The sequence below is a fragment of the Callorhinus ursinus genome, unplaced genomic scaffold (assembly GCF_003265705.2).
Source record: "Callorhinus ursinus isolate GAN/ISIS: 27379988/994484 unplaced genomic scaffold, GSC_fseal_2.0 scaffold11, whole genome shotgun sequence".
In the NCBI taxonomy this organism is placed as follows: Eukaryota; Metazoa; Chordata; class Mammalia; order Carnivora; family Otariidae; genus Callorhinus; species Callorhinus ursinus.
Window position 1 is genome coordinate 16,553,874 of NW_027397073.1, and position 20,358 is coordinate 16,574,231.

Consider the following 20,358-nt stretch of genomic DNA (forward strand, 5'->3'; position numbering starts at 1 on the left):
GAGCTGAATAGGGTGGGCGGGCTGGGGGCTCAAAGAGCAGGGGAAACACAATGGAAGGAGGCGTCAAGGAGAACCACAGAAGTGCCACAGGCAAACGCCTGCCAGAAAATGTCCCTCTGTTGTTAGTCCAAGTCTCGGCGTTGGTTTGCCTCTAAATAATTAGTAAAGACAAGTCATAAACCTTGAACATAAAAGTCATAAACTTTTTTAACCACCACCACACCGCATTTCACAAACACATGTAAAAATGGTAGTTTACGAGAAATCAGCAATCGCAGCTGAGTTAAGCTGCGTTTACGGCTGGTGCCCCACGGCAATGGAACAACAACAACGAAAGAGCAGCTCTGTCTCGGCTGTGGTACAGGTGTCAGGCTGGTAGCGGGAAGGACTATCTTCCTAAATTAAGAGTCCCGCCTGCTCCGCACGCCTCCCGCGAGCCCTGCTGCCCAAGTCTCCCAGGTGACACGCGTGTCCTCTTGGTCATCTGTGCCTCTGCTCAGTGAGCCGTCGAGCCGCGGTGTGGACAGAGTGGGGTGGACACGGTGGGGGGGGTCATCTCTGCACACGCCCTCCTTTTACGGGTGACACAGAGAGGCCCAGAAAGGATGACTAGCTTATTAATTACCAAGGTGACTCGCTCATCTCCCAGGTCCGAGTCAACAATTCTGGAGAGATCTCCTAAAGCCTGACCTCTGGATCTCCTAAAGCCTGACCTCTGGAGACTTCCGTGAATATGTACTGATGTTTTCTTCATTCTCGGATCTACATAAAAGGTTGGACCACCAACCTTATTTATTCTCCCCTGTTCCCCCTCTCCCCTTTTTCTCGCTCCTGCCCTCAAAAATAAATAAACCGGACAAGAAGTATGAAAGATGAGTGGCTCATCTAGAACGGGAGCAGAGGAAAGAGAGGTCCCTCCTGTTCTGAACTCCCATGTCCTGTTTCCTTTCCATGTTTTCTTCCAGAATAAAACTGGGAGAACGGATTCTGAGGGCTGAGGAAAGATGAAAGTCAATCACAAGGCTAAAATTACTTGCTTCCCTCTGGAAGCATTTGAGGAGTATAAAGCATGGAGGGATCCATCATCAGAACGGGAACAAGAAGATTATTTCCTTTCACATGACCCATCCTTACTCTCTCCTGTTTAGGGGACAATGACGGAGCTGACACTGGCCTCCTCTGGCCACTGAGGTGGTGACTCTGACCCGTGGGGTACACCTTGCTGCTCTACCTCTCCCGAGTGCCTCCTTCACTTGTCACCCTGGCAGAACGTCAACTCAGCCCCTTGCAACGACCCACAGGGCGCAGAAGGGCCCGTAAGTACTCCAGGGACTCAACGTTGGGCAGGGGGCCAGGGAGGACCCTTGTGCACCAGGTCCAAGATGCCAAGATGCATGTGACTTTGCATCGTGCACCAGTGGAAGGGTCGCTCTGACCCTCCAGTCTTCCTGGGGGGCAATTTATAGCTGCCAAGTAACAGCTTAGGCAAGCCACTCCTAAGATCTTAAAAGCAAGGTTTTACGTGGCAAACACCAATATCCCCTGGCAATGGAGCCAATATGCCTCCAGAATTTCAGCAAGGGAAGAAGGTTCTTTGCAAGCAGCAATTACTAGGTCTAAAATACTTAGTTTTCAAACATACACAAAACACAAAATAGGATTTAAATTATGAAAAATAATTTCTTAACAATCACGAGATTACACTGAGTTTAGTTCTGCTGTCTTGGATCTTCTCCATAAAGCTCCCGATTTAGAAAAGGGCTTCATGCAGATTAAGGCAACTTCTTAGACCAGAACCAAGACAGGATTTTTCTTTTTTTAAAGGAATAAAAGTTTGTGGTATCTTGTGGCAATAAGATAAAGCCTCATTCTTGGTTTAAAATGCCTTAAAAATAAGTAAGTGGATATGTATCTATCTGGCTATAGACTGCAACATGGAGGCAAACGCAATTAGGTATTTTGCTAATACAGATTTCAAAAAATAAAAAAAAAATACTTCTTTTTAATTTCTATGATTTCAAACATCTGGGCTTTTTATTACTACCTAAATTAAATGTTCTTGGTATATCAGACCTGTAGAACTAAACAGAAACAGCCTCAGGCAAGGGGGGAAAAAAACAAATGAAAAAATCACTAAGTAAAGCTGATGGGGGTTTGGGAATCCCTCTAATAGCTAGAATTATTATCTGAGGAAAAGGGAATCCAGAATCACACATTTTTTTACCTAAGCCAACTTGGTCTCACCCTCACATGTACCATCCAATATGGTGCCATCTGCCACATGAGGCTTTTTCAAAAATTTTAATTTTCATTAATTAACATGAAATAAAATGATAAATTCGGGTCCTCAGTCATATGGGCCCCATTTCAAATGCTCAGCTACCCCATGTGGCTACAGTAATGAGCGACGATGCCAGGCTGCATGAGGGAGGAAGCTGCTTGCCTGGATTCCTCCTCGGAGACCAGAATCATGTCCATTGGCCATGCTCTATCAGATAATGAGGCTGCATAAAAATTAATCACCCCCGCCGTCAGATACTCAAGCCTGAAAAGGCTCACCTAGGTCGGCAATGGCAAATTTACCACATTACTGCTCTCCCTACCTTCTCTCATTGCTAAGGAGACAATTTCCCTAATTTCTTTTATCTAAAATTTGATGATGTTGACAAATATTGACTCTCTAGGCCACATAAAACCTTCCTCGACAATGGTCACGTAGCTCTCAAGAACAGAGCGACTATTATTGACTCCGCAAAATACATTCAAACGCTGACATCCATTTCTCACACCCACACTTGGGTTCTTCAAAATATAAGGACACTGTGTAATTTTCCCATGAGCACCCTTCATGTACGATCAACCGTACACATGACAGCACCTCAAATCCTGAGCCCAAAAGCTGCATCCATTCAGAATATGCTAGTTGGGTCTTACCACCACTTGAAAGGTGATGAATGCACCCTCGTTCCTTTCCTTCTGCTTCCTCTGTGGTCCATTTCCCGGACTGCAGTTGGCCCCACAAAGCTAGTCCATCGTTAAGTATGGAGATCACTGCACTCCAGTGTAAGCTCGGGGCTGTGCAGATGCAAAACAGGGCGGCTCCCTCAAGCACCCAGCTCAGGTCACAGAGAGGTTCTCAGTTCCCTCCAGGCATTCACTGGCTCCTTTCTTTTGTTGGCTGGTTTTGATTCCAGGCTCCAGTCCTGGCACCACTTCTTCCTTTGAAAGCTCACTCTTGCCTCCACCCGAAGCTAAACTATTCCCTCTGCTGATTTGGTCTCTGAAGAGGAACGCTGTTCTGTTCTCTGGGAGTCCCACCCAACCTTTCAAAACCAATTTGCCCTCAATCACTCAAACCAGGGACTGTCGGAGCAGGTTGCTTAAGAGATTCCACTTACACCTCTCAGAGACTATTAGTACATAATTTGCCTTGACCAAGAGTCAGTTTTTATGTTAGGGAAGAGGGTGGTGAAGGATATCCACAAAAGAACTGGCCAACCCACACCGCCTCAAAATGCAAGATTACAGCTTCAACCTGAAGAGCAGACACAGAAGACCCAACTGATGTAGAAAGACGTGGACAGTCTCCTCGTCAACACTGAGACTTCCATGTCCTCTCAACACGGCTCTAAAAGGATAACTGGGTTTCTGATGGCTTATGGAGTCGGTCTCATGTACACACAGGCACCCTCTGCAAGTACCTTGAAGCTCTAGGTTTTTATACAGAAACAAAAATATTTTAACGGTGTCAGTTGCGCTTCCCATTTTTTGGAAGGGAATGTGCTTGAAACTTTTCTTCCTTAATAGCTCCCCTGAGTAAATAAGAATAAGTTGCTTGCCATCTCATGCCCTCACAACACATCTTCAGAGCTTCCTGGGTAAGACACAGTCTTTTCTTGGTATTTATTTAACAAACGTAAGAGCCATGACTTCAACACAGTGGCAGACTCCCCCTAGGTGGTCTAAGTCATTTTAGTTTATAGACTGTTTATGCTATTTGCTCACACAAAGCATTAAAAATATTAACAAAAGGCCCTTGAAAGGCAGAAACATTGGACTTCTCCTCTCTTTGGTGCTACCTGAGTCACTCTGTGATGCCCAGAGGGAGAAGGGCCAGGAGAGGGGATGCGACAATCTGAAAAACCGAAGCTGAACCACAAGCTGATCCGCCTTTCACCAAGTCCCGCTCTACCTACGGTGCCTCTGGAGCGGGCAGAAGACACTTTTAGCCGCGGTTGTTGGTCAAAAGTCCCAATGGCTCTGCTACTGATCTGAGCAGAGAGGAATGGTAGCAACACCACATGTACCAAACTCAGTATAATTTCTAAAGCTGCAGTGGGTGTTTCCAGTTGACAAGTTCACTCAGAACAGACAGCATCTTTTGTCTCCATGCTGCCTGAGAAAAGCCATACACCCAAATCTGGGAAGCACTAGCTTATATGGATGCAGCCCAAGAGAAACACCCGTGTCATTCTAGACTAAGGGAACAAATGTCTGATCCGACCCAAAGGATGAATTTTTGAAAGTAAAGACATTCCAGTGACAAGAAGGTGGTTTTGGCAGAGAAATGAGCTGTTTTACATGATGTGACAAAAGGAAGACCAGAAGAGAAAGAGGCTCATGATGCACACAAGCATATGTGGATGATTCAGATACACCTGAGTTTTACAATTAAGCCCTCTCCCGTCCCCCTGAAGGGACCACTTTCTAGAAAGGGCCAGGGCCAGAGCACATGCTCTTCATTTCAGCCTGCTCCACTGCCTTGAGGAAATAAGCACTGAAATACACCCAACTGGAAACAATTAGAAAGCACTGCTCACAGCATGCCCCATAAAACAGGTAACAGTCCTTACCGGGAGATGACTGAGGGGTATGTCCACCTGTCCCAGGAAGTCGTCCCGTGTCTGTTGAGAAGAGAGCAGAGAGGTTAATGCCCCTATCACTGCACTGAGTGTCAGCATTCTTAAAAATGTTTAGTATGTTTCTTTAATACAGTGTTTCTGTGATAAGTCAGGGATGATAGAGCATGAAGTCCAGGGTACTCTAATAGTGATGTGTGGTGACAGGTGACAGTTACACTTGTGAGCACAGCAAGATGTACAGACTTGTGCAATCACTATGTCGCACACCTGAAACCAAGGTAACATTGTATGTCAACTGTACTTCAATTAAAAAAAAAAAGTTTCTTAACAAATAGAGACCATGGTCAGGTCCTGGCACTGGAGTGCAGCGGGCATGGGTAGAAGGCAGAGGCCCCGATGCCTGGCAGACAGCCAGTGCCTGGGAGACCCGTGAGCCTGAGGCTTGTACACCAGATCTTTAGCTGCCTGAACCCCTGCAAGGCATCTGCTACCCACTCGAAAGGAAACAGATCAACTCTTCGAATTGGGGAGCATGCGATCAGTAAGGAAAGGGACACTCAGGATCACAGAGGGTTTGGGGTCACAGGTGGTCCAATTTACAGAGAAGACAGTAATGAAATGTTGGGAACACTCTAATATTTATTAAGTGCTGTAAAGAGCTTCCTGAAAGCTGAGAGTCCAAGGAAAGTGTAATAATCTAGTGATTAATAAATCTTAGAAATTACTTCTCCAAAAAAAAAAAAAAAAAAAAAAAAGGGCCTCAAGCTTTCAATCGTGTAAGTACAATACTTTGGAATCCAAGTTCATGGATTAGTTTGCTGGTTAATTTCTGGACACATCATACTTCTTCCTGTACTCTGTCCCCTACCACACAGCATACATCTTTCTGACTTGAGAGACCTAGATAAGATACATCTGGAGGAGCTCACAAGCCCCCTTTCGGACTCTGGGAGCCACCTGGGAAGTCATAACTCAGGTTCTGCGGTCACCAGCCTGGACCACAGGGCGTCCGACAGGTTTGCTGCCTCTTATGTCCTGCTGCAGGGCTGCTTGTGTCACAGCTTCTGACATTAAGGTGACCCCAGGGTGTAAGTCTGTTACCCTTATATAAAAACATGTAGTTGCTTCTACCACACTCAAATGCCTAAAAGCTCGGAAGTTCTTTAGGGGTAATCCGACCTGTCCCATAGCTAGCTTGAGGAACAGCCCAAGAGAGAACCCAGACCTCCTAACCCCAAATCCTGTGCTCTTATTTTCACTCTTCCCTGGTTTAACGAGGCACTCTAATTTACACACACTACTTTTTAAATGTACTTGAAAAACCTCTCTTCTTGCATTTAAAAAGCAGCACCTGGTAAATACGAATGAGATTCACTGAAATGATTTGCTGCAAGCTCAGCATTGCCTTATAGGTAGTTAAAAAAGATCTGATTAACTTAGAAAGCTACCTGGCTCCTCTTAAGTGATGCACGAAGCATAGTGAAAAATCAGTTAGCACCGGTCGGGTACACTCGAAGCATGAGACTAGCCTCAATCCTCTTGACGGGCATCTCCTTTCTTCTATTTTCGTGGCTACATCTGCTTCAACTCACCATGGAGATACCCTCCTCCAGCACAAAGCTACAGGTGCCAAATAATGCTGTGGATCTGAACAAAAGCAGGAAGGCAGACATCCTTGCCAGCCAAAAGAGATGGGGGATTTCCTGCTCTCCATTTGACTGATTTAATGATAAAGCTAGTGGGACTGGTAGTTAACTCTACTATCAAGAACCAGAAGTGTGTTGACTACTGTTGGACGTCTACCTAATGTAAGTGGTGGTATCGCCACTTGTCCCCGGCCCCTCCTGCTAGCAAAGAAGGAAAGGACACACAAGCAAAAATCAGATGGGCTTACCTGAAGGAGTTCCATGCCCTCCCACCTCTGAAATGCTACTCCTCAATTGTCAACCTAAGTGCATCTTAATAAAAATTCACAAAACACCTACATGCCCAAGTTGTTTTGCTGGGGAGAGGTTGTGAGAGTTCTAGACCGGTCCAGGGCCTGCAGCTTGGCCCAGGCACCTGCCACTAAGGGCTAAAGGAGTGAACCCTATCAGGCCACACCTGATGCTCACAGCAACTGTAGGAGGTGGGCACTATTATGAAGCCCATTTCACAGATGGGGAACCTAGAGGCCAGAGAGGTGTGTGACCTCTTGAAGGTTCCTATTTGGGCGGGCTGGTTCCAGAGTCCGGGCTGTAAACGAGTACTCCGCCCTACAGCTCAGTAACTGGCAGGAAAGCATGGCTTGTGCACCAGCTCTGGGCTTCTCCCTGGGACACCGGCTCCATACAGTGTGGATGGGAAGAGATTCTGATGTTAGCAGTGTGACGAGACTTGGTGGGGCCCTATGAAAATGCCCTTGTGGGGTATCTCCTGTTGCCATTTTCCTCAAACGGAGCAGGTAACTGAATCCCTGGGGTGCTTGGTCAGCAGCTTCACTTGGACATTAGTAGGTTTTCTCACTCAAATGAACACACCGTTTCTAAAACAGTCAAAGATGAAGCAACCTCACCCATAAAGCAAACAAAGGCTCTCTCTGGCTTGCATCAAGGGTGACTGTAATAAGATCAGGTTTTAAAAAAGACAGGGATAGCGATCAAGTACGGAACAGCACAGGGTCAAAGGTAATTGGCTTACATGAACGTTTCACCAAATGGAACGTGTGGTGAGATCTAGGTTTTCAAACCATCCCACTGTTGCCAGAACTATAGAAACTTCAGGAAATGTAAAGCATTTAGGTTAATGACAACATACCAATTTAAACAAATCTATTTTATTTATTTGTCGGAGAGAAAAAGAGAGAGCACAAGCAGGGGGAGCAGCAGAGGGAGAGGGAGAAGCAGGCTCCCCGCGGAGCAGGGAGCCTGCTGCGGGGCTCGATCCCAGGACCCCGAGATCATAACCTGAGCCAAAGGCAGACGCTTAACCGACTGAGCCACCCAGGCGTACTGACAACATACCAATTTTGAAACACATCTTCAGTTCCCCAGAAGATTGCTAGTAGGGGGTCAGAGAGCCTACTAGTAGTCTTTATGCCAAGATGAGAAGCAGGGGCATCTCAAGGACACCTGGGTAGGCTGCGGTGGTAGGATCCCCACCCCTGGGGCCCCGCACAATGTCTGAGGCCACCACAACTTCCTGATGTCGCTGCTGTCACAGGATGATATCTTACACTGATGTTATGAAAACACATTAATCAATTTTTGTAATTTCTATTACGCCGTTATTTCCATCAAGCACATTACCCATGAGAGCCTACAAAACCAAACCGGTTTCAGCTCATACGGTGAACACTGGCATTTCTTGTGCTTATTTTTAAGTGGTAACTGCTGTCAATCCCAACCTCAGTTACCTGTTGTACTATTCTGGAGGCTGAAAATGTGCTGGTTAGTAACACAGTTATAAATATTCCCTTCTGACAAGCCACCAAATTATTTTCCAACGTAATGGCAAGGCAAAATGGAGCCCCTGAAATGTGTCAGATAAGGTGAAGCAGAAATCTATATTCCATTACTGGAAATGTGAAGGAACTATACCAGACGCTGTCTTAGAGCCTGCCCTCTAAGTGATGATTAACCCTCTTGAAGACTGCCCCCCCCCTTTAAAAATAACTGTTCCCATTTAAATAAGAAGGAAAGGGGCAAGTGTGTGCCATCGTCATGGAGAGGTAAGCTGCCACCAGTGTGAGTGCCACTGGAACCTGAAGCCTGAGGACAAGGAAAACAGCTCTGGTGAAACCCTAGGACGGCCCTCGGGCACCTCGCAAGCTGCCCTGTGTGCGCACCAGCCTCAGCTGCCGGTGGTCAAGTGGACACCAGGCGCCGGTGCCCTCACAAAATAAATGAGACTCGATTTCTCAAGGAACACATCTATTTTAAGAAACAACAGAGACTTTTGGTCTTTAGGTTAGAACTGTCCTCGAAGGACTGATGTGTGAGGAGTACCACAGAGGTCATGGTGAGAACAGGGCTCGGACCCTGCGCGTCACATCCAACCAGAAGCAAGCGAGGGGTGCACGCAGGTACGGCTGGGCAGTGATTTCTTTTTTACAGATATATTTTTTCACCAGAGAGAGAGAGAGAGAGAGTATGGGAAGGCGCAGAGGGAGAGAGAGAATCTCAAGCAGACTCTGCTGAGCGTTGAGCCCGAGGCGGGGCTCGATCTCATGACCCTGAGATCATGACTTGAGCCGAAACCCAGAGTCTGACGCTTAACAGACTGAGCTGCCCTGGCATCCCAGGGCAGTTGAGTTTTAAAGAGGAGTTGCAATCCCACTGGCTGCTCACAAGAAGCATGTTTTAAAAGTTCAGTAGAATGAGACAGAAAATATTAGTGCCTCACATGAACGTAGTGATTCAAGAAAATCGTTTCTGTTACATACATGAGAGAATGTGTACTAAGTTATGATCTAAATTTCTTTTCTTTGCATCATGATCAAAAGTTTAAAAGCCTCTCGAACTACATTAAGCGGAAACCATCCAGTACTACCAACTGCCTGGGGTTTTATCCTAGAAATTAATAAGTAGTGACTCCCAAGAAGATTATATTTAGAACTTCTCAAGACAAATGGAAAAGACGAGAGAGAGGAATCAGAACATAAGCTACAGAATAAGAATTTAGGAGTAAAGATATACAGCACGACTAGATTTCTGGCTATTACAAGCTAAGGTACACATCACAACTCTAACACCGAGCCAGAAAAAAACCCTCTGCTCTTCCCCTGAACCATTAAACGCAACGTCCCCGTCTGCCGCTTCCTTCCAAAGCACGTGGCCCGCACTCCCGCACGGGGACTCAGCCGATGGGGGAAACGGGTTCTATTTTTAGAGTGACTTGGGAAGTATGTGCTCTGAATGATCTAAATAATGAATGGCTTGAGAACCTTTTACAGAAGCTTTTAGACAAAATGTTATAAATATCCGAACTCAACAGTTTCGTGTCTGGAGAGTCACCTGCATGTCGATTTGCATTTCGTGGTAGGTGCTATCTCATTCCTCAACAAAGCATGACGCCGGCTTTGTCGTCACACACAAAAGGACGGACGACGGGCTTGTTTCTCCTTGCACTTGTCCCACACATCAGCCTCTGCCACGCGGGCAGAACGGCTGGGGCTCACACAGGGAGAGTGAGTCGGGCCTCCACCCACCCCACGCACTGCGAAATCCAACGTTTCACCACCTGCTGCCTCTGGCTTTCCAGATGAATGGTTTCAAAACAGGTTACCGAATTTACCTTCATCAAACAGTCGAGGGGCATTCTACTAAAAATCAAAAGGTGCCACCATGAAATGCTCTCTGAACACACGTGCTCTTGCCAAAACTCACTGGGTAGGCCCCAGAACATAGAACCAAGCAAAACTCCCGATACTTTTTCATAAAAACACATACAACTTTCACACTGTCCTCCCCTCCGCCATTTAGTTTTCTGGGTTAAGGGACAAGACCTCCCATTCACGAAAACAGAGCAAGGTGTGTCCTGGAGACACTGGCTCTTATTTACAACAACAAACAAGACTTCCATGTCAACAAGATGTCAGAGCAAACCCACAGGACCTTTATAGGCTCCTGTAACATCACACCGGGACGGCAGGCAGAACTTAATCATGCTGGAGGAATGTGTGATCGTGAAGATTATCTCTTTTAAAGGACACTTTGCTCAAAATTCAGAATGCAAAGCGGAAGGGGTCAACAGAGCAAAGGAGCACGGCGCTGGCGAAGGAAGACTAAGGCAGGAGCCGACGGGCTTTCATCCAGGCGCAGGACCCGCCCACCCCCAACAGCTGTCAGAAGGCACTTGTGTGCGGGGCACAAAGGGACTCCCAGCTGCTGCAGGTAGCCGGTCATCACAGGAGCGGATGAGAGGTGCAGAGTGTCCCCTCTTTCCTCAGTGGGTGGAGGTGACTCAAGAACATTCAGTCCTCTCCCTGCTCCAAATGTAAGCAGACTCCAGGGCCCGGGTCAAAGGAGGGCCACAGAAATCACGGCTTACTGCAGTAGGAGTACTTGATGATCTGAATTTCAGGTCCAATCAACTCTAGGGGTGGAAACTCTGGGAAAGAACTCTGGGGACCAGACACACAGAATGGGACATCCTGAGGGTTCCAGAGACAAGGTGCCCTTGTTCCCTATGGAGAGAAACTAACCAGCCCTGCTCAACAGAAATATAACGTGAGCCACATCTAGAACTTAAAAATTCTAATGGTCACAGTTAAAGTAAAAAGCAGGAACAATGAAGTCTCATAATGTACTGTAGTTGTCCCAATACATCCAAAATATCATTCCAACGTGTAACCAACATAAAGAGTCTTACTGAAGTATTTTACATTCTTTTCACTAAGTCTATGAAATCGGCAGGTATCTCTGGCTCGAGGCACACCTCGATCTGGACCATCCGCATCTCTGGGGGTGTGGGCGGGAGACGAGGCCAGCACCACACGACCCAGCTGCCGCCCCATACCACAGGCACAGACAGACAGACGCTGCGGGAACACCACTGGGGGAGAGACTCAGTCTGCCAAGGGTCAAGGGCAGGCACAGCTTCAGAAAGGACTTGATCTCCAGCAGGGTCCCGAAGGAGGAGTTCACCAGGGGGACAGATGGGGGCAGCTGGGGAAGGGTGTGCAGGCAGAGGCATGGGCTGAGACTGCGTAGGAGAGAGCGTGGCAGGGGAAGGAAGAGAAGGTATGCGGGGGATGACTGGCAGGGGCTGCATTTCAGAGAGGTCGGCTGAGCGCTGGAAGGAGAAGTGACCGGAGGGGAAGACGCCAGAGGAGAAAGAGCTGAGGGGGGGGGGGGGGCCAAGCTGTCGGGATGAGGCAGCACAAGGGGCTGGACCGCGCAGGTGAGCAGAAGGCTCAGCGCCCTTTGGAAGCATTCTGCCCCTGGACTCTCCGGGTCACCATGTTAATGAGGGAACAGGCAAGGTCATGGACGCCGAGTCCTTCCACAGTGCCCACCAGGAACACTTGGGAGCCGGTGTTACTGTGAACGAAGTGGCAACACAGACAGCAACGGCACGGACCTCACGGTGACACAGAACACACGCAAGAGACAGCGGAAGCGGTGGCCACGGAAGGCGGGTGGTGTGGCCAGGCTGCTGTCCCATCTAGGGCAGTGGGCTGCCTGCGGGGTGCAGCGTGTCGTCACCCGTACTGTGCGGCACTCTGATGTGCGTCTGCTCTACGTTCCGGTTTGCGAAGAGAAGTCTTCTCCTTCAGTCCAGACAAGCTTAGTGACACAGACCCAGGAGAACAGACGGGCCCCTACAGTCGTCTTTGTCTTCGGGGGAAGGAAGAGGCCACAGGCCGTCACCCCCCACAGGGTCTGGGGCACCGCATGGCACTGCCGTGACCCGTTACACCTGCTGCAAAGCTGCCCGGCCACGCCAATGACACAGATGGTTCCTTAAAATGTTGTGCTTCTGATTTATCCTACAACTGTTTTTAATTTCTCAAGATTTCAGAATAATTTTCTCAAGTATCTCATTTCTTCTCTGGAGAAGTTTTAAAATCAAAATTTTTTGCAAGCAATTTAAATAGATTATATGCATAAATGAAAAAAAAAATAAAGTGAGGATACTTCTGGATTCTCTCCAAACTTAGCTACCAAAGAACAGACCTACATAACCTGAAGAAATTCACAATATACGCCTTTAGTAGCCAGAGCAGGGTCAAGGAATGAATGGGATATTGGGGAAAAGGGAACCTAAGTGGGAGCCTAAGTAACTGGAAGTGCAATGTTTGACTTCATTTGCATGTGTTACTGCTAAAAGCTCCTCCTCATGCATCTCGGGGCATCTGAAACTACCAGTCCCTCTCCCTGCCTGGCTAACCCATGGAACACCATACTCAAGAGGGCAACAAGAGACTACACGTAACTCAATGTGGTCTCATTCTTGCAATTTCCGTGAGTGGCGAGTCTGAACTAGAGGTTCTATAGGTTTACACAAGGACACTGACTTTTCATAAAGGTTCCAGGAAAATGGCCCTGGCATGAGCTGTGGCGTCCCTGGTTAGTCTCCCTTCAGCACCGGCCATCCTCTGGCCGCAATCACATCTCTGGCCGATAGACTAAACGTTTACCGGGGGAAGAGCTCCAGCCATAGTTTGGGAAAGAACTTGAGAACTTCAAGACTGCGAAGAGTAATAAGCTAATGTGTAGCTCACCTATTATGTGCCAGAAACTGTTGTTTGCAGGTTAAGAAACTTGCCCAAGGTCACTGAGTTGGTAAGTAGCAGCCAGAATGTGAACCCAGGTAGTCTGGCTCCAGAGTCCGTGCTCCTTATCATCACCATATAGAGCCTCTAACTTCATACTGGGTCTTTTTTTTTTTTTTTTAAGATTTTATTTATTTATTAGAATGAGAGAGAGAGAGAGCACATGAGAGGGGGGATGGTCAGAGGGAGAAGCAGACTCCCCGCCAAGCAGGGAGCCCGATGCGGGACTCGATCCCGGGACTCCAGGATCATGACCTGAGCCGAAGGCAGTCGCTTAACCAACTGAGCCACCCAGGTGCCCCTTCATACTGGGTCTTAATGGAAAACCATGAACAGGCTCCCCTCCTTCCGATCAGAAAATCCTAGTTTGCTGTGCTGTGTCCTCAACTCCACCTCTCCTCAGGGTTACACCTGCCAGGTTCAGGGCTTGCAACCTGCAAATTTCTAAGGAACATAACCTGGGCTTTATTTGTCATGTGCATATTCTTGCATATGTCTTTCTCTCATTTATGGTCTAATAAATAAATAAGTATAAGTTTGAAAGAGAAATGACATGGAACTGAATGATTTTTATTCCTACTAACCGTCCCCTCACCCCCACCCCCACCCCCCGTATCTTTCGAAGTGGAGCTCTTTAAACTGGAGTATGCACACCTCTGCAGATATACAAAGACTTTCCGGGAACCTGGGCATGGGTTGTTTTTAAAGAAATGATTCTCTACATCCTTCCATATGCTCTCTTCCCTAAACCTATCTGTCAACAGTGTCTGTCTTCTGCTGCACTTCCTTTCCTACCTGCTTTTACCTAAATCACAATCCCCTCTCCCCCATTCCTGCTTTCCAAAGAAAGGTGTACTCTTCACCCATCCTGGAGCTCAAGAGCATGCACTTGACTGGGTATAAAAGCACAGAATGAAGGGAGGGCTTTGAAAAACGCACAGCCCCAGAGGGAGCAAAGAGAGCGGAGAGAACATAGAGAGACATTATTTCACCACCGCCTGGGTGATACAGGCTCATGGAATGGAAAGTCTTGCTTATCTACCATTCATTCATCCAACCACTTTTCTTATTTACCTTTTTAAAATGAAGTCAGATTTTTAGTGACTGGGAATGAGCTTCATAGAGCTGACTGTTTTGAACAATAAGGAATGATTTTGTTAGTTTTATGGCAGATATTTTCTATAAAATGAGCCATGTCTGCAATTACAAATGAAAAACTCCAAATTTTTCAAATACTCAATACACTAGAAGTTACATCTTTTGCAATTACTGGACTAATAACTTATTGAGCTACTGATAAATTACAGGTGTCAAAAAATATTTTTTTTTAAAAATGTGTGAGACACAGTTCTTCCAAATTCTTCACAAGGTTCACTACGCAAAAATGTTCGGAGACTACAGTTTAAAGCGTATAATCTATCATGACGTCAAGCCATTTAACTAGGTTGTTACTACAAAGTTTCCCTCAAAGCTCATTAAGTATTTAAAGCTTCCTCCTCTGGGGTACAGAATTTGTAGATAGCAATGAAAGTGCAAACAAAAATGCAAACTGAAAACGAAAATCACCTCCTTTCTATAAACAATGTTGGTGAGAAACATAGTCTGCAGGGGAAAACTTCCAAGCTTTGTGAAAAATTACCCAAATGATTATGTAGCATGTAGCTAAGAGTAAACCATTTAAAATAAGAAATCTGAAGGATGAGGAGAAATTTAAGTCAGTTTAAGGTTCTGGCAGGTGGGAATTAAGTCCCCTCTTTCACTCCCTACAAGCTACTCAGGTCACACTGGGGCACAGAGCCCAGCTGTCCCCCCCTCCCCATCCTACCCTCCTAGTCTCCTGGAGACAGAATAATGTCAACAGGTATCTGAGTCAGGTCTTTCTGAGCAGGATGGGCAGGACTGAAGTACGGAGTTTACCAGGGGCTCTCCAGGCCTGGCTGGACATTAGACTCTCTTGAGAAGTCCAAAAAAGCCAGGTATCTGGGCCTCTCCTAGATAACAACATTGCTGGTAGAGGACTCAAACAGGTGTTCTTCAAAAGGTCTCTGGCTGAGGGGTGCCTGGGCGGTGCAGTTGGTTAAGCGTCCGACCCTTGATTTCAGCTCAGGTCATGATCTCAGGGTTGTGAGATCGAGCCCTACGTCAGGATCTGCACTGGAAGGGGGAAGGCTGCTTAAGATTCTCCCTCTGCCCCACCCACGCCCTAAAAAAAGCTCTCCAGCTATTCTTATCTGTGGACAGGGTTGACAGCTACTGAGTAAACCTCTTGATTTTCCTTGTTCACAAGGGAAACTGTAATTACCTGTGAATTTCTACCTGTGAACCTGGTAGAATTTCACTGGTCAGCAACCTGACATTAAGCTGCAATCTCTACAAGTATGTAATGGTTTCCCCCTTCCCCCCTCATTTGCACCTCTACTGTGCTCCCAAAGGAGAACGAGCTGGACCCATTTACGCATGTTGGTCAAAGAAGTGCCTGGGTCTAGAAGGTGGCTGAGATGGGGCAGGGGATGCATTCTGGCTGCCCCTGTTTGGAACCCTAGCCCTCTGATCTGACAGCGTTGGGACATGAATAGGAGTAAGATTCACAGGTGCACAGACAAAGCAGAAGGATTTCACTGGTCGTGGCCAAGGACTATCTGCCTGCCACTCTAATTCTGGGGCTAAAAACACAAATCCCATTTCAAAACAGAATCAGGGAATGGGATACTCAGGAGGAACCTCCAAAGTGCAAACATCGCAGACTTAGTATCTCTACCCATCTGTCCCCAGCGGTTGCTCACCCTGCCTGATTCTGACCATCCCTGGCAGAGCAGAGCCCTGACTACAGGGGCCAGTAGAAAGGGCACAGGCTCTGGACACATATATGTCTATTCTAAAATGCCAGGTCTATCTAGAAATAGCTGAATAACCAAAGGCAAGGTTCTTAATCTCCTCATCTGTAAAATGGGGATGAAAACAACTTCATCTTGCGTAGTCGCTGGGTAGATATTAAGTGGGACAATTAGATTTAATAAACATTACTCCTAACCCAAGGTTTCTCAATCTCAGCACCGCTGGCATTTGGGGCTAGGTAATTCTTTGCTGGGGGGCTATTTCATGTTTTGTAGAGTTTTTAGAAACACCTTCTGGCTTTTACCCACAATGTGTAGTAGCAGTCAATCCCTGCCCCCAGCTGTGGTAACCAGATGGTGTCTGCAAACAAACACTGTCAAATGTACACACATCTGTGTGTGGGGGGGGGGTGGTGTGGATGGGCTCAGTTGAGAACCACTGTCCAGTTCTACTTCCCTCCCCTCTGCTTCGTAAGGTGTTCATGCCACCTTTGGGCAACTCTGTAGAGTATGTTCTGGTGATCTGCTGTTGATTTTTCAACTCCCACTCCCTTAAAGCGCCAGGGAGCTTCTGTAACTAGAACCTTCTATAACGACAAAGTGGTTAAGCAGAGATTTGAACCAGAGTCTCTGTGACTCCAACTCTTACATGTGTTTCTACAATTGTGTCATTTCTTAGGGGCTAATCACTCTACACGGGGAATGGGACAGCTCAATCACTTATTTGAAGAAAGTTACCAAGTTTTTATCCTTCAGCTGGTTGCCCTTCCACCTTCCAGGGTTTTTTATTTAAGAGAGGTCTGCAAGCCAAGCAACACGCACCAGACTATTTCCTAATTAATGGGAAGAGCAGAGAGTGTGACAGTTCACTATGTGGCTGCCAGGAAAATCCTGAGAAGCTGAGAAGAAGGCTGAGCTCCCCGCCTGCCTGAGTTGTGTTTAAAGACAAGAGCAGAAGCTATGCAGTTATCAATCAGGAAGGAACTGAAGCTCTGGGCCAAAAACATTCCCAGAACAAGGAGCCGTGCTGTATAGGGCTGTAACTGGGAGTGTACAGGGGCTGGCATTGAAGCCAGAAGGCCTAGGAACGCAGGAGACAGTGTGTGTGAATGTACTTCAGATAAAAATCACAGAGAGGAGCGCCTGGGTGGCTCAACTAAGTGGCTGCCTTCGGCTCAGGTCATGATCTCGGGGTCCTGGGATCGAGCCCTGCATCATGCTCCCTGCTGAGCAGAGAGTCTGCTTCTCCCTCTCCTCTGCTCTTCTCCCGCATCCCCAACTCATGCTGGCTTGCTCTCACCCACTCAAATAAGTAAAAAATCTTAAAAAAAAAAAAAAACAAAAAAAACCCAGGAGAAAAATCCAATACCCCCTTCAATATCACACCAGATCTTGAACAATCAAACCACTGAAGATGGAACTAGCATAGTAGGTACCAAAGTTTAAGTCCTTACTGATGACTCAACATACAAGGTAAACAAGTGCACATACGAAGCATGAAAGGCAGAGGCCTAGCCACCTCACCTGTAAAACCCCTGGGGACTGGGATATGCCCAGCAAGGCCCTGCGGGCAGGGCTGCCCAACGTTGAGGTGGTAACAGCTTCAATTCTGCGCCCGCATGCCTCTCCGGGCTGCCATGGTCCTGGCCTTGACCCCCACACGTGTGGCACTGTCTGCCCTGCACCCACAGCTCAGAGAAGAGGGAAGTACAGTTTATGTTACGGGTGTAGCTCTGAAGCACCAGGGAAAGAACCCTCAGAGGCCTGGGGGACAGACTGCTGGGTGCTGAACTGGTTCAGGGACTAACCAGCGGGAAGACTTTGGCCTCTGAGCCCTCCCTGGACCAGGTTCCTCATCTGGAACATGGGGCTGTGACCACCTGCACCCCCCATTTCATAAACGGTTACACACCTCAAAGGTCAGTTGACGTGGAAATCTTGGGCAAGCTATGACTGGAAGTTATGAAGCTTCTATATTTAGGGAATATTTTAAATGGAGCATTGAGAAATGGGAGAAGTGGGGTCCCTGTCAATCCCAGCCAACTGACAAGCAAACAGCTATTTTCAGAAACTCGGTGGTTCCATCAATTGGCTGTCCAGTCAATCCCCTTTTCTTGTGTTGCCAAGAGTTTGCACATAGGGTTTGAGAAACCCTGTTCTATCCTCTGAGGGCAAAAACAGATGAAAGAGCTTTAAAAACAGAATCGACGATTATAAAATTAATTATCCCTTTAAAAAAATACATGAAAATGAAACGTCATGTTAGGGACCAAGATGGAAGACCAAAGAAGACTATGCTGCCGCCTTTTTTGGTTTGTTTTTAAAAAGCTGATCTGTGGGGCACCTGGGTGGTTCTGTCGGTTAAACATCTGATTCTCAGGTCATGATCCTGCCGTCATGAGATGGAGCCCCGGGTCAGGCTCCGCCAGTCAGCCCAGAATCTGTTTCAGAGTCTCTCTCTCCACCCCTCCCCCTCCTGCCCCACTTGCACACACTTGCCCTCGCTCGCTCGCTCGCTCTCTATAAAGTAATAAATAAAAAATCCTTAAAAAAGTTGATCTGTTGTGAGGCTATTCAACTTACAAAGAAGTTACACCCGAGAGTCCATTTATGTATATGCTGGGTGTGGGGAATGTTAACCCCATAATCCTGAATAAAACGGTCTCACAGGCAGTGACCCCAGGGCGGGACTGCAAAAGCCAATGAAGTCTGCGAAGTAACTTGGCGCGAAGCAGCACTCATCTGGGGGGGCCAGTCTCACTCGTCCACTGCACTGAGCTCCTTAGCTCATACTCCCCCCTGCCCTGTCTGGGGGCCACGAGGAGACCTGAGGAGTCCCCCACAGACATCACCGTACTGCCGCCCCCACCCCAAGTGCACAAGGGGGCCTCAAAGGTCACCCACAGGAAACAGAACATGGGGACAATGACTGACAGCAGAGGTGAGTCACCTCCAGACCTGGGTTTGGGGTCAGGGCAAAACTGGGAGGCCATCCTGAATGTTCATAAGAATTCTGCATTCAACTCCATGATACCTCCAAGGCTTAAGACGAGAGTGATGATTTTCCCATAAGGACCTCTAAGCAGAACTACGGTGTCATGGTACTAGTCCTGTTTTTAACCTTGTGATTTGCAGTCAGCAGCTTGAAAAGCACAGGCCGCCCCCAACAACTGCAGGGACCCTGACAGAACTATTCCGAGGGTGTGCTCTCTCGGACCTGGAACATATACCCCCTCCCCCACCACTGCTCTGAGCATCTCAAAGGGTGTGTGTCTGTGTAAATGTATACAATCCAATGCATTATCACTAGAACAGTGAAAACAGCATGAACAAAACTAGCACACGATGTTGAATAAAGGAGATGCCTGACCAGGAAATTGTTATCCTACAGTGTACTTCCCCAAAGGAACACCAGAAAGAGTCACAACCTGGAGACCGTCCTTAGGAGTTGGTTTACGCGTTCACAGCCATAAACGGAAGAGAGGTATATACGAAAAAGGCCCATGAAAATATAATTACATTTCCACACAATTCCTAACCTTCCCAGTCATCTGAGCTTCAGTTTCCTGAGCAGTGGTTGTCAGGCTAAGCAGTAACTTCTGTGGGCAAAGGACAGGAGAGGTACCCAAAGCATCACATGAGAGGTAGTATCAAACCAAAATACATTTCTCAAGGGCACAAAGTGCAGTAAAATCTTCTACATAAGCTGGGGGTGGTCAACCTCCCTAAATGTTTCCATGACACACTTCATTTTTAGCCATAAATCAACAATGACAATTAGCATATCTGGGACATTCACTCCCTGCCCAGCACATTCGAGGTGCTTCACACAACTCATCTCCCTTAATCCTTCTATCATCCATGTTACAGATGAGCAAACTAAAGAAAGGCTCAGGAATTTGTCCAACATCAGAAAGGTGGTAAGGAGCAGAGCCAAGGTCTAAACTACCCAACCTGTATGGATAGTCTGAAACTCATACAGGCTTGGCTGCCTACATTCGAAGTAAAACCCCCAATTCTTAGATCTCTTCATTTTTTGTTTTTGCTGGATAAAAATCTTACCCAGACATTAACATAATTTGCCTGTCCCTTCAGGAACGAGTATGTAAGACATGTGGCAGCAGATCATAAATGGACCAACTGCACTTTAAGAATTACAAATGTGAGCCTCACTTTGGATGCCATCTTGACAAAGACTGAGAAGAGTTAACTATGTGATTCTTAGAATCTTATAAACATCAGATTCTTTTCCAAACTCTCCACTATTCTAATCCTGATTTATCTCTAAAAGGGGCCAGTGCAGGGGAGGAGATTGCTCATCTACTGATTTATGAAATACAACCCAATTACATCTATTTCAGGACCCTAGCTGGATAGCTGCCCATGTGTGGTAAAGTGGGGTCTA

General features: G+C 47.0%; 1 protein-coding gene across 10 annotated transcripts in view; it reads right to left on the reverse strand.

Annotated features, from left to right (window-relative positions):
- Window positions 1–20,358, reverse strand: part of NEDD4L (NEDD4 like E3 ubiquitin protein ligase) — a 328,121-nt gene that overhangs the window by 69,122 nt on the left and 238,641 nt on the right. For all 10 annotated transcript variants that reach the window (XM_025886468.2, XM_073898119.1, XM_025886469.2 and 7 more), the window contains one exon: window positions 4,854–4,904. In XM_025886468.2, coding sequence (XP_025742253.1) covers window positions 4,854–4,904 — 51 coding nt within the window. The remainder of the gene's footprint in view (window positions 1–4,853; window positions 4,905–20,358) is intronic.